Source organism: Cetorhinus maximus, chromosome 2 (assembly GCF_964194155.1).
Source record: "Cetorhinus maximus chromosome 2, sCetMax3.hap1.1, whole genome shotgun sequence".
Lineage (NCBI taxonomy): Eukaryota > Metazoa > Chordata > Chondrichthyes > Lamniformes > Cetorhinidae > Cetorhinus > Cetorhinus maximus.
Window position 1 is genome coordinate 221,838,773 of NC_135880.1, and position 13,483 is coordinate 221,852,255.

The 13,483-nt window shown below is 42.7% G+C and overlaps 2 protein-coding genes across 8 annotated transcripts in view; one reads left to right on the forward strand and one right to left on the reverse strand.

Moving 5' to 3' along the window:
* Positions 1-13,132, reverse strand: part of gkup (glucuronokinase with putative uridyl pyrophosphorylase) — a 51,716-nt gene extending 38,584 nt beyond the window's left edge. For 5 of the 6 annotated variants that reach the window (XM_078533020.1, XM_078533019.1, XM_078533021.1 and 2 more), the window contains exons 1-6: positions 12,882-13,132; positions 5,188-5,294; positions 3,958-4,002; positions 3,066-3,219; positions 2,909-2,980; positions 969-1,057 (exon numbers count right to left, since the gene is read on the reverse strand). In XM_078533020.1, the coding sequence (XP_078389146.1) occupies positions 969-1,057; positions 2,909-2,980; positions 3,066-3,219; positions 3,958-4,002; positions 5,188-5,294; positions 12,882-12,938 (524 nt within the window). In that variant the 5' untranslated portion in view covers positions 12,939-13,132. Of the gene's footprint in view, positions 1-968; positions 1,058-2,908; positions 2,981-3,065; positions 3,220-3,373; positions 3,523-3,957; positions 4,003-5,187; positions 5,295-12,881 lie in introns of those variants that run through there. The other variant, XM_078533025.1, reaches the window with a different exon arrangement.
* The window catches only part of sc5d (sterol-C5-desaturase), a 35,732-nt gene that overhangs the window by 5,963 nt on the left and 16,286 nt on the right, over positions 1-13,483 (forward strand). Inside the window, exon 1 of one of the 2 annotated variants that reach the window (XM_078533031.1) lies at positions 12,148-12,208. The exons of the other annotated variant lie outside the window; for it this stretch is intronic. The gene's annotated coding sequence lies outside the window, so the exon portion shown is untranslated. Of the gene's footprint in view, positions 1-12,147; positions 12,209-13,483 lie in introns of those variants that run through there. 2 annotated transcript variants of the gene reach the window in all.

Here is a 13,483-nt window from a genome sequence, read left to right on the forward strand (position 1 = left end):
AAGCGAACTATTCTGATTTCTACTTTCTTTCTCTACATCCATATTGTGTCCATTTTCGGGCAACACATTTTAAGAAGGATGCAACTGACTTAGAGAGGACGCAGAGGAGATTCACTAAGAATGATCCCAAAGATACAGGATTTGAACTTATACTCATCCAAAACTCTTCGAACTCCCTATCAAGTCCTGTTCACCAATCACCATTGGCTTCCAGTCCAACAATGCACCAATTTTAAATTTCTCTTCTTTGTTTTCAAATCTCTCCATGGCCATGTCCCTCTATTTCTAGGTCCACAACCTACAACCTTCCGAGAACTCTGCGCTCCTCCATTTCTGAAATCTTGCTCATCCCCAATTTTAACTGCTCCATGATTAGCAGTCATGCCTTCGGCTGTTTAGGCCCTAAGCTCTGGAATTCTCTCACTAAGCCTTTCTCCTTATGTATGTCTCTTTTCTCCTTTAAGATGTTCCTCAAAACTTACCTCTTTGGCCAAGCTTTTGGTCACCTGCCCTCGTACCTCCTGACATGCTCAGTGCTCAGTTTTGTTTAGGAACACTCCTGAAGCACCTGGGGATGTTTTACTGTGTTGAAGATGCTAAATAAATACAAATTGTTGTTGGGAGATACTGGAGAAGCTGAGATTGTTCTCCTCAGAGCAGAGAAGGTTAAGGGGAGATCATGAATCAGTGGCAGAAGGGTCAGTAACCAGAGCACACAGATTTCAAATAATTGATAAAAGAACAAGAGGTGAAAGGGAAAAGGAAATTCGATAAATACTTGAATGGGAAAGATTGCAGGATCATTGGGAAAGGGCAGGGGATTGAAAAGCCTTTTCAAAGAGCTGGTGTAGTTATGATGGACCAAATGGCCTCTTCTATATCATTCTACGATTCTACCCATGGGTGGCATGGCATACGGCAGAAGACTATACAGCTCAGAGAATGACCTTTTCCATTCAAGAACCTACCTGTGTGTGGAGGGGCACACCTCAACTATTCCCCGAGATTCAGTCCTCTCTCCTTCTTCCATTTCATAGTAAATGGCCAGTTCACCCTTCTGTCAGCCAACATAAAAAATTGTGATAATGTTAGCCTTTTATAAGCACATTCTAAAAGTTACTTGCATTAGTCACGAGTCAGTTGTGTCTCAGTTAGTAGCACTCTGGCCTATCGAGTCCACCCCACAGACCTGACCACAACACCTAGAATAACACACCAGTGTTTCACTGTCAGAGGTTCCATCTTCCAGATGAGAAGTTAAACTCGAGGCCATATCTGCCTTTTAATGTGGATATAAAGATCTCTTTCCAGTGCTATTTCGAAGAAGAGCAGAGGAGTTATCCCCAGTGTCTTGGCCAATATTTATCCCTGAAACAACATCACTAAAATGAACAAATGATGTGGTCATTATCACAGTGCCATTTGTGGGAGCTTGCTGTGCACATATTAGGTGCCACATTTCTATATCACAATAGTGACCTCACTTCAAAAAGTATTTCATTGGCTGTAAAGCACTTTGTGACATCCTGAGGTCACGAAAGGTGCTATATAAATGCAAGTTATTTCTTCTCACTTTATGTTTAAATTTTTAGTTCAATAAAAAAAAAACATGTTTTAGTAAGTAGCTGTGCAATTCTCTGACATGCCCCACGCTAGCAAGTATGGTGGGGGCTGTTGACTCATTTGACGATGGCACCCTGTTTGCAAAGGTCCAGGCAGGTGATAGCCTCTGGAGCTCAGCTGAGCTATGGGAATATTAAGCTAAGCTTGGCGTTGGACTTGGGGGAGAAATAAGTTATCAAAGAGAGATTGTTCTTAACTTCTTCCCCCTTTCCCCATTGACACGCTCTTCTCCTGCTTAGAAGAGGGGATCCTGGTCTTCTGTGGGGCTAGCATTGTGTAGGATTCTCCAATTGAAGTATATTTTACTCACATTCCACACAGGCAGACTTTTGTGAACCCATAACTGGAACCACAACTTTTCCCAAGTTATCCCCCTCTCCCCCACCCTACCAACCCCATCAAATACTGTACAAATGCTGTTGGTATTTAATACAATTTTACAAACTGTAAAATGAGAAACCAAAAATAGACAGAAGCACAGAAATAGCCTGGGGCTTAGGAACAGTCAAAAAGCAAACCGCATGACTATATAAAAAAAATCAAAAATGATGTTGTTGAGTCTCAGGCACACAGCATACAATCTCAGGAAAAAAGTGTTAACTATCAGGATTAATATCATATTTTGCTTACACTCATCTTGAATAACATCAGGAATTAATCAGTCAAAGCTGCCATCTGTTTACTAGGGACTTTGACATGCCATTATCTTGAACATTGATGCTACCAAGATTTTTTTTAAAAGTGTAACGTTTTGATTTCTCACAAATATCTTGGATAAAGAAGTGCTTATTGACTGAAGTGGGCATGGTCAGTGCCAGAGGAAGAGTGTATAAAATGCAGATAGACCAAAAAACACGACCTAGTATATAATGCAGTGGTCACCTAACCTGTACCGTACAGCTGTGAAATTTGGCCAGCTCACAGATCATTTGCAATTTGCAATGCTTCCACATCCTTCACACCATCCAGAAATGTTTCTCTACTGTAAAGTTTTATGCAATTCTATCTTAAGATCACCCTGAACACAGCCATCAAGTGATTTAATTTACTTCATGTGCGTAATATTACATAATCTAAGTTTCCAGCCCTTATCCCCAAGGTTCTTTATGCTAAGCCAAAAAGAATTTCACTTAAGCCTAAACAAAAACAGAAATACCTGGAAAAACTCAGCAGGTCTGGCAGCATCGGCGGAGAAGAGCAAAGTTGACGTTTCGAGTCCTCATGCTTAAGCCTATGCTAGGACAGTTAAACATAATGAAGAAAGAAGTAACTAGGACTGACTGACCTTAAACTTAAAGAACTTGAGAACTTCAGCTATATCAAAGTTCAGATCTTCACACAGCATATCCCCAGCAACCTGGAAGTACATTAAGACTGTGGTGAGACAGCGTCCCCAGGACTCCTGAGCATCAACAAATGGTCAGCAATGAAACAAGACGTACCACCATGACATCATCATTGAACCTCTTACTCCTGACCACCAACTCCAAGTCAGCCACTGCACCCAATTGCGTTCTGCTGGTCGTCGAACCATCATTGATAATGTTTTCCACCGGAAAATCACTGGCAGTTGCCCATCGCTCATAGTATTTGTACCTGCACAGAAAAAGTTAATAATTGATTCCAAACTAGCTCAACGGTACCCATTGCATCTCCATTGCACATGAAGCCACACAAGACCAAGCCACCCTGCTCACTTTTTTACGAATGCAACAAGCTAAAATAAAAAAGGCTTGCATTTCTATAGCACCTTTCATGACTTCAGGACATCTCAAAGTGCTTCACAGCCAACAAAGTACTTTTGAAGTGTAGTCACTATTCAAGCTCCCATGAACTGGAATGCGATAATGGCCAGATAGTCTCGTCTTAGTGATGCTTGTTCAGGCAAAATATTGGCCAGGACAATGGAGACAATTCCCCTACTCATCGAAGTAATGCATGAGACCTTTTATGTCCACCTCTGACTCTCACTCTAGTTGTAGTTTTCATACCTTTTCACTCTTTTCTTGGAGTCTGGTGGAAGGATTCAGATGTACCTCCATAGTCGTAACCATCTTTATATTAGCCATTAGGATTGTTAGTCCTGCGCTCCATAGTCCTGACTGTTCATTTCTTACCCCCTTTTCCCTGGCAATACACTTGCTTGCAAACTGTTCATCACTAATATCTTCCGGTTCTGATGGAAGATCATTGACTTGAAACATCAACTGTTCTTTCTACAGATGCTGTGTGTTTCCAACATTTTCCACTTTTATTTCAGATTTCCAGTAATTCTCTTTGGTTTTATTGACTATGTGCTGCTTTGCTACTAGTCTCAATAGTAAATGCACTCACTTGTCTGCATTTGTGACGAGGTAGACTTCACTGAAGAGCTGGCGCCTGCAAACAATGTAGAACACATAATGATAAGTCAAATCAATTTCATACATGGAGACAGATAGAAAGTTAGAAGGAAGAAAGTATTTTCATTTAAATAGCATCTTTCATTGCCTTAGGGTGGCCTTGAATGCTTCACTGCAAATTAATTACTTTCTGAATTGTAGTCACTTTTGTAATGTGGGAAGCACAGCAGCCAATTTGCACACAGTAAGATTCCATAAACAGCAATGAAATAAATAACTAACAAAATTCTGTTTTTGTAATGTTGATGGAAGGATAATAATTAGCTAGGATACTGGGCAGAACTGCCCTACTCTTTGGTTGAAATGGTCCCATGGGATCTTTTACGTCCGCCTGAGTTTAACATTTCATCCGAAAGATGGCACCTCCGATTTGGGCTGCCAACCTTCCAGGATTGGCCTGGCGTTGCCAGGAATTGAAGATCAAACTCCAGGACACTGCTGTGTGCAACCCTGGAGAAAAATTATCAGGGCCTCAAAAAAGATTGATTTTTTTTTGTAATTTTCTTTGAGCTTTTCTCTTTACCAGGTGTAAAAATATTGAAAACGGGGGGAGGGAAATGCTGTTTGGCTGACAGTCAACATCACCCAATTGGGTAATGAGTCTTTTTGCTTTCCAATTGGTGTAGGAAGGCAGTGGGTCGCAAGGATGGACGTGTTGGCCAACTAACAACTGGAGTGGAGGGGAGGGGGGTGGCAAATCAAGTGATGAAACCTCCAGAAATACATTTAATCACAGTTGGCAACAATACCTTCGATAGTGAAACACTCCACCAGTACATAACCAGGATTGTCAACCTAGAATTTGAGTTCAAATATCTGGAGTGGGATTCAAACCCATAAACTCCTGACCCAGAGGTGAGAGTGACATCCACTAAGCCACAGCTGGCACTGAAGAAGAGAACCTGGCTAAACCTCCCTGAACTGTCCTGGGTGTTTCTCCTCCACTGTGTTAAAGAATGCTTTTGGTAGAAATCATTGAATCTGATCCCCTCTCCTCATTGCACTTATTCTGGTGGTCATGACTCCCCTTCTCACCATCCCCTCCTTTCTAATCTTCTATATTACTAGTCCTGGCCCAAGTATCTTAGTCAGATAAGACGCAAAGTTTCAAAAGTTATATAAATAGAAGGGAGAGCAGGAACAATAGCAACAGCACACTCACATGTTCACAACTTCCCACCAGAAATCCAGAATCTTCTTCCCACCGATTCCCGGTAACAGAGCCTTTGGGATCCCAACTAAGTGGCTGTAGAGGCCTGTGGCTTCATTCTGTAAAGAAATTATTTAGGTAACAGCACAGCAGACCAGGGGGCATGTGACACTTGTTCACTATTTACATAGGAAATAACAGACTAGCACTTGCCTCTATAGGGTGCCTTTCATGGCCTCAGAATGTCCTAAACTGCCTTTTTGAAGTGTAGTCACCGTTGTATGAAACATGGAAACCAATTTGTGCACAGCTAGCTCCCACAAACAACAATAGGATAATGGCCAAATAATGTGTTAGACACCAGGAAAACTCCATTGCTCTACTTCAAAAGAATACCAGGGGATTTTTTTTGTGTCCATTCACGAGACAGACAGGGTCTTGGTTTAATGTCTCAACTGAAAGACAGCACCCCAGACAGTTCAGCATTCCTTCAGTACACTGCTGGAGCATCAGTCTCGGTTTTGTGCCCAAGTCTCTGGAGTGGAATTTGAACGTACAATCTTGTAACTATTCAGTGAGAGTGCTATCCGCTGAGCCCTGGTTGAATATGTTTAGGAATGGAAAATGGCTGTTTGGCCTAAATAGGCTCATACCATTTTTACAGATCAACTTAATGTAAATAATGTCTCACTAAATCACTCAGTTCCTTCTTAGAAACACACCTATTTGCCACTTGATTCCCAGTATGATGCCAGATCCATTGGCAGTCTATGGTAATTCAATCACAAACTCTATTACCCTTCTGATAGAAATTTTCTGCCTAACCTAATATACAAGAACTCTGTTAGCACTTTAAACGTTAATGTTTCTGGTGTATCTCTTTCACTGGAATCTATAAAACATAAACCTGTGCTTTCTCCTAACTGATACTGATGGGGCTGTTTTTTTTGGAATAGAGGTGGCTGAAGGGAGATTTAATTGTACAAAATTAAGAGAAACCCAGTAAGAGTGGATAGGAAGGACCTATTTCCATTAACCAAGAGGTTAATAACCAGACAACATAGATTTAAAGGTAATTGGTAGAATGATTAGAGGACAGTTGAGTCATTTTTCACCCAGACAGTGGTGGGTGTCTGGAATTCACTACATGAAAGGATTGTAGAGGCAGATATTCTCCGTTTGCACTTGAAGTGCCATAAACAGGCTACAGATCAATAACTGGAAAGTGGGAGTAGGCTGGGTCACTCGTTTTCAACTGTAACAGGCACAGTAGGCTAAATAGCCTCTTTCTGTGCCATTAATTTTCTACATTTCATAGAATCACAGAATTGTTACAGGGCAGAAGGAGGCCATTCGGCCCATCGTGTCTGCACCGGCTCTCCAAATGAGCATAATGGCTCAGTGCCATTCTCCTGCCTTTTCCTCGTAACCCTGCACATTGTTTCTATTTAAATCTTGAATGCCTCGACTGAACCTGTCTCCACCACACTTCCAGGCAATACATTCCAGACTCGGACCACTTGCTGGGTGAAAAAGTTTTTTCTCACATCGCATTTGCTTCTTTTGAAAATCACTTTAACTCTGTTTGCTCGTCCTCGATCCTTTTATGTGCGGGAACAGTTTCGCCCATCTACTCTATCCAGCCTACTCATGGTTTTGAACGCCTCTATCAAATCTCCTCTTAGCCTTCTCCTCTCCAAGGAGAACAGTCCCAACTTTTCCAATCTATCTTCATAACTGAAATTTCTCATCGCTGGAACCATTGTTGTAAACCTCTTCTGCACTCTCTCCAAGGCTATCACATCCTTCCTAAAGTGCAGCGCCCAGAACTGTACACAATACTCCAGCTGAGGTCTAACTAGTATCCTATTCAAGTTCAGCATAACCTCCTTGTTCTTGTACTCTATGACCCCATTAATAAAGCCTAGGATACTGTATGCTTTATTAACTGCTCTCTCTGCCCTGCCCTGCCACTTTTAATGACTTATGCACATATACATCCAGGTCCCTCTGCTCCTGCACACCCTTCAGAGTTGTACCCCATATGTTCTTCCTACCAAATTGAATCACCTCACACTGCTCTGCATTGACCTTCATCTGCCACCTATCTGCCCACTCCTCCAACTTGTCTATGTCCTTTTGAAGTTCTACGCTGTCCTCCTCACAGTTTACAATGCTTCCAAGTTTTATATCATCCGCAAACTCTGCAATTTTCCCCAGTACATCAAGATCTAGATCATTAATATATATCAGGAAAAGCAAGGGTCTCAATGCTAACCCCTGGGGAACTCCACAACAAATCTTCCTCCAGCCTGAAAAATGTCCATTAACCATTACTTGCTGTTCCTTATTAACCAGCTTTTGTAATTAACTTTTGTATCTGCGATGCTACCGTCCCTTTTATTCCATGAGCTATAACTTTTCTAAAGTCTGTTGTGTGGCACTGTATCAAATGCCTTTTGGAAGTCTATGTACACCACATCAACAGCATTACCCTCATCAACCCTCTCTGTTACCTCTTCAAAAAGCTCCAGCAAGTTAAATAAACATGGTGCTGAATCTTCAGCTCAGCAAGCGGGGGCGGGGCCTGCTCGCTGAGGCGTAAAATGACGTGGGGTGATGTCGGGCTTGCGTCCCAACATCACCATGTTTCATTTCGATTTTCAAGTCGGCTGCTGTCAAAGGCCTGTTAAGGCCATTAATGAACTAATTAAGCCTATTGAGAAAGCTGCCCGTCCAACCTTAAGGTTGCCGGGCAGGCGAAGAACCCAGGCGGCCTTCGTATTTTTCATGGAACCTCATCCACGGCCAGGATGAGGTTTCATGAAGGATTTAAAACTTTCAGAAATTTTTTTTTTTAATTAATGCACATGTCCCAACTCATGATACAGTTTCACATGAGGGGACATGTCATAAACATTTTTACAACACTTTATTAGACTGTTTAAACTTAAAACTAACCTGCCTCAGGGAGATTTCTGTGCTCTTTCGCATGCATGCACGAAAGAGCGCGCTCCCAACTCAGGCAACCCCCACCGCCCACATAGGGAGTGCACAGCGCTTCTGGGTGCCCATCACACTGGGTAGGCCTTAATTGGCCTGCCCAAGTAAAATGGCAGCATGGACCCGATCGGGGTGGGGGGGGGAAATTCTACCCATAATTTTCCCTTATAAAATCCATGCTGGCTCTTCCTAATTAACCCACATTTTTCCACGTGACTATTAATTCTATCCCGAATAATTGTTTCTAGAAGCTTCTCCAGCACCGAAGTTAAACTGACCGATCTGTAATTGCTGGGCTTATCCTTATAACCTTTTTGACAATCCTCCCTTCAATGTCGCTTGCAGTATACCAGATTGATGTAACCAAAACAAATAAAAACAAAATACAACGGATGCTGGAAATCCGAAATAAAAGCAACAAAATGTAGGGAAATGCTCAGCAGTCCAATCTGCATCTGCAGAGAGAGAGAGAGAAAGCAGAATTAAAACATTTCAGGCTGATGACCTTTTATGAAGCATTAATTCTGTTTCTCTGCCCAGAGATGCTACCTGACCTGTTGAGCATTTGCAGCATTTTCTGCTTTTATTTGTGATTGAACTAATGCTGTTTAAAGCAATAACACAACTTTTCTGATGTGCTCCTGATCCAGTTCAGTACCTGATTGGTCTTTTTATTGTGTTTGAGCCAAAGGTGGACAGTTTCATTGTGGTATCAACAGGATTTCTGGTCAACAGTTGTACCAGTATTCCATGGCACAGACACCCCCACATATTTTGTGAACCTCTTGTTCCATTTAACAAACACTCCCATTTTTGATTCCTTGCTGCATTAGCAATTTTAGATTTATTATCTAATTATATCTGCCCGCTACTGACACAAAGTCAGTTTGCATTGTTCCTCATAATGGCAAAACTGCTACAAATCAAGGAAAACATGAGGCAAAACATTATTTAACAAGGAAAGTTGCAACATTGAAGCATTTAAAATGTAGCCATAAACTGTCTTGAAAATCCACCTCTCCCTTTCTCTCTCAAGTAAAGGCAGAAAGAGAGTCAAAAACAGCTGGAGGAGGGAAGTTTTTTCAGCACTCAGAGGATGACTGTATTGGACAAGCTTACCCTTTACAAGTTTGAGAACCATCGAATCCAGAAGTTTTGTTAAAATTTTTGATAAACGACATTTGCTTTGAGCCAATCTTGAACAAAGGAAAGTGGTTAGGGTATTGTGGGGTGTGGAGTGGGGGAGTTGAGTGGACAGGGACTGAGTGCACAGGCACTGTATGGTTGGACAGGACTTTGAGTGGACAGGCACTCAGACGTGGTTTTGAGTGGGTAGGATACCATGGGCGAGGGGCACTACAAGGTAGGGTAATGCATGAGCATGTGGTATTGAGTGGGTCGGCCTTTGAATGGACAGATGAGGTGTTGAGTGGACAAGGCACTGTATGGTTAAGGGACTTGGTGGGTGAGATATTGAGTGGGCGGGCCTCAGGCATCTACACCATCATTTAATTTGTTAGAATGAAGGAATTTTAAATGACAGCACAGAGTCAGTGAGCATGTCACACCTCGTATGTTCTGCTCATAGTTTACAACATGCACCAGCCTTTCAGCTTACTTTTATTTATGCCAGTGAAGTCTACATTTCCATTCCTGGTAATAGTTCCTTTGGGGACCATTACAACAGACAAGTAGCTCCACTCAATCCTACAGTGTGAAAGGGCAGGTCTTGCAAGGTTATGGTTTTTGCAACATCATCAAACAAACAAGTATTTTCAAAAGCAATGATACACTGTAATGATGTTTCTAAAATGCCAACGTATTAAATATATAACAAACACAGCCTGTTAATGTTAGAAAAGAGATGGTAGAAAATCTTAAATGCAGGTCATTTAAATTTGAAAAGTTACAAAGGTGATCTTGAGGAATATTTATTATTCCTTAGACCTTATTAGGTCAGCTTTATTTTCTCCTCATGACTGGATGGGATAATCAATTGGGTCTGATAACTAATTTTGGAATTAGTCCTGGGGCAGGTATAGATTATTACATGCTGAGTTTGATTAAAACCTGCACTTACTGCTCGATGCTGTCAGACTGCCATAGTGGGCATGTTCTATGGGCGTAATTAACACACTTAATAACATGATGCATGAAACAGACATGGAGCACTCTATGTTCCCATATCACATAGGCTCCAGACCAAGAGTCTATAGACACAATATCCAATTGACCGCTGCACTGTACAGAAAGTAACAAGGGGTCCCTGTGGTCTCCATCTTTATCTCTGCCCATCATCACATCACTATGATTCTATATTTATTGACTTGGTGCATGCTATTTCTTTACAATGACAGCACTCTACTCCTTAAAGTATGTTTTAGAAACTGTATTTAGCACAGTGGGGAGTTTCCATTAACGTTAATGTTTTGAGGGTTTCTGCAGTGTCATTAGTTACAAAGGGTTTCCTATGAAGAAAAGTTTCAAAATCATATGGGGAATAACAACTTGCACTTGTATAGTGCCTTTTATGCAGTAAAATATCCTGAGGCTTTGACAAAAGCCTATCAGATAAAACTGGTAGGTCTGAATTTTTCACGTGTTGGGTGGGCTCGGCGGGAGCGGTCAGGGGTGATCAAGGAGCCGACTGCCGTCTGCGATCGGCTCCACACAATTTCACACGGGCAGGCCAATTAAGGCCCACTCTGCATGGATCGCAAGTGGCAGCACTGAGCGCTACCTGTGCGGGCGGGGGCAGGAGGGAGAGCCGGGCCTGGCACATAATTCGCGCACGCGCACGAAGGAACACTTCAATCTCCCTGAGGCACAGAGCTGCCTCAGGGAGACTGAAACGCTTTTTAAAAAAATGATTAAAGACAATAAAAATTTAATGACGTGGTCACATGAGATGGGACGTGTTTTTAATTTCAAAAGAAAGTTTTTATTTAATTTGTGATAGCTTTAGGAAACCTCATCCCACTCGTTGATGAGGTTGCCTAAAAAATGTAAAGGCCGCTTGGCCTTTTCGCCTGCCCACCAACCATTAAATTGGATGAGCAGCATAAACTTCAACTTAATTACCTTGTTAATGGCCTTAATAGGCCTTTTAATTATCAGAGGTCACGCAGTCGAATCCAGGGCTCGCCTGCCGAACAAAATATCGCGATGGTGCAGTGACATCTGGATGCACGCTGGTATGCCGAAGGTAAAATTCTGGCCACAGTGATCCAAAGTAGATATTAGGGCAGAACATGGTCAAAGATGTGGGTTTTAAGGAGTGTTGTAAAAAGGGAGGAAAAAAAGCAGAGGGGTTTAGGAACTGAATTCCAGAGCTTAGGGCCTCATTAGCTGAATGTAACATCTAAGGAAAGGGTGCTTTATAAATGCAAGATGGTTGTTGTTGTGAGGGAATAGCCTGTCAAGACATGAATAACGGGTAAGAGCCAGGAGAGTTAGGCGATGGGATTTATTTTGGATTGCTCTAAGTAACAACAATGCCTTTTTTTTTAATTCATTTATTGCCCATCCCTAGTTGCCTTTGAGAAGGTGGTGGTGAGCTGCCTTCTTGAACCGCTGCAGAAGGGTTCTGGCTGGGGGAGGGTTCTGGCTTGGGGAGGGTTCTGGTTGGGGGAGGGTTCGGGCCGCATTTGTTAACCATGGGTGGTTCAACCTTTTCATTGAGTCCTTCTTTTTGACCGGTGCTGGTGTATAAATTGTATTTATACAAAGGACACAGCAACAATGATATGTTGGATGTAAGCTTCGCTGGCTGGGCCATTGTCCTTGAGAAGGTGGTGGTGAGCTGCCTTCTTGAACCGCTGCAGTCCATGTAGGTACACCCACAGTGCTGTTAGGGAGGGATTTCCAGGATTTTGACCCAGCGACAGTGAAGGAACGGCAATATATTTCCAAGTCAGGATGGTGTGTTGATTGGAGGGGAACTTCCAGGTAGTGGTGTTCCCATCTACCTGCTGCCCTTGTCCTCTAGGTGGTAGCGCTCATGGGTTTGGAAAATGCTGAAAGAGCCTTGGTGAGTTACTACACTTCAAAGATACTTAATTGGCCCTGAGGTAATGAAAGGTGCTATATAAATGCCAAGTGTTGTTTCTAGCAAGGACACAATGAGTTGGCTCGTTCTCTGGGCTATAAATCACTGTGCCAGATGAATGTCACTGAACCTTACCCTATGTGGCAGGATACCTCCTGTTGTGAAGCAATTGGCAGTGAGGATTTACAGGGTTTCTGTTTGTAAGCTTTGGCATATATAGCCATGATCCCGCCTCGTGTTGCCTTTGGACTTGGTCACAAGAACTCTACACAAGAGTTCGAGCAAGCCATGCAACACGTACTGAACTGCTGGTAATTTTTTCAAACCGTTGTACATTCTTTCCTGTAAAAAAAAATCCAGAATCCTCAAGGCTCCAGCCCCATGGCGAGTGAATCGTGTCTCGGCAAAATTGCACCTTATCTCTTGATGCTCAATGAGACGTTGCTAGCGAGAGGCAGGAAGGCCTAAGAAGCGTAGTAGAGGAGGTGGGGGGGTGGGGGGGAGAAGTCCAAAGGCAAGAATCTGGAATGGTATCGCTCCTAACTCCTGAAACCTGGCCGAAAGAGGCCGGTCACCCTGGCAATGAGATAAAGATGCGGAGGGAACTCTCAATGCTTTCAAAATAAATGCAATGTTTGTAAAGCGAGTTGTTCACCTTGATCTCGCTCTCCAGCAGTGTCCCATGTCCGGCGACTAGAAGCACGCAGATCATTGGGGCCACCGCAGTAACCGGCTGGGCTGCAAGTCAATGAAACTGACTCCAATAAACTTGCAGCAAGTCCAAGTTCGTCTTTTCATGGATGTTAACGGTGTCTCGCAGCGTCTCCACTCATTGCTCAGCGTCCTGACATCACCGGTTACAGGCGGAGTTATACTGATATAGAGCAGGCTCTCTCTCAACTCTCTCTAAAAGCACAAGTAACAGAACTGTTAGAGTCATATGGACTCGAAACGTTAACTGTGCGTTAAGGGCAGTGACTCAGGCGGGAGCGGAGCTCTGGTAAAATTGGTCTTGATTTTCAGTATGAAGCAAACATAATTTAGGCAAGCGTGGGAGTTCCTCACTTAGGTATTGATGAAAGTGGGAAGCCGACGACATGGTTAGTGTCTGACAGATGCTGTCAGACCTGCTGAGTTTTTCCAGGTATTTTTATTTTTGTTTTGGATTTCCAGCATCCGCAGTTTTTTTGCTTTTATCTCTCTAAAGCACCTTGTGTTCTGTGTCTCTTCGCCACAAGCGCCTGTGTCGTTCTCTAA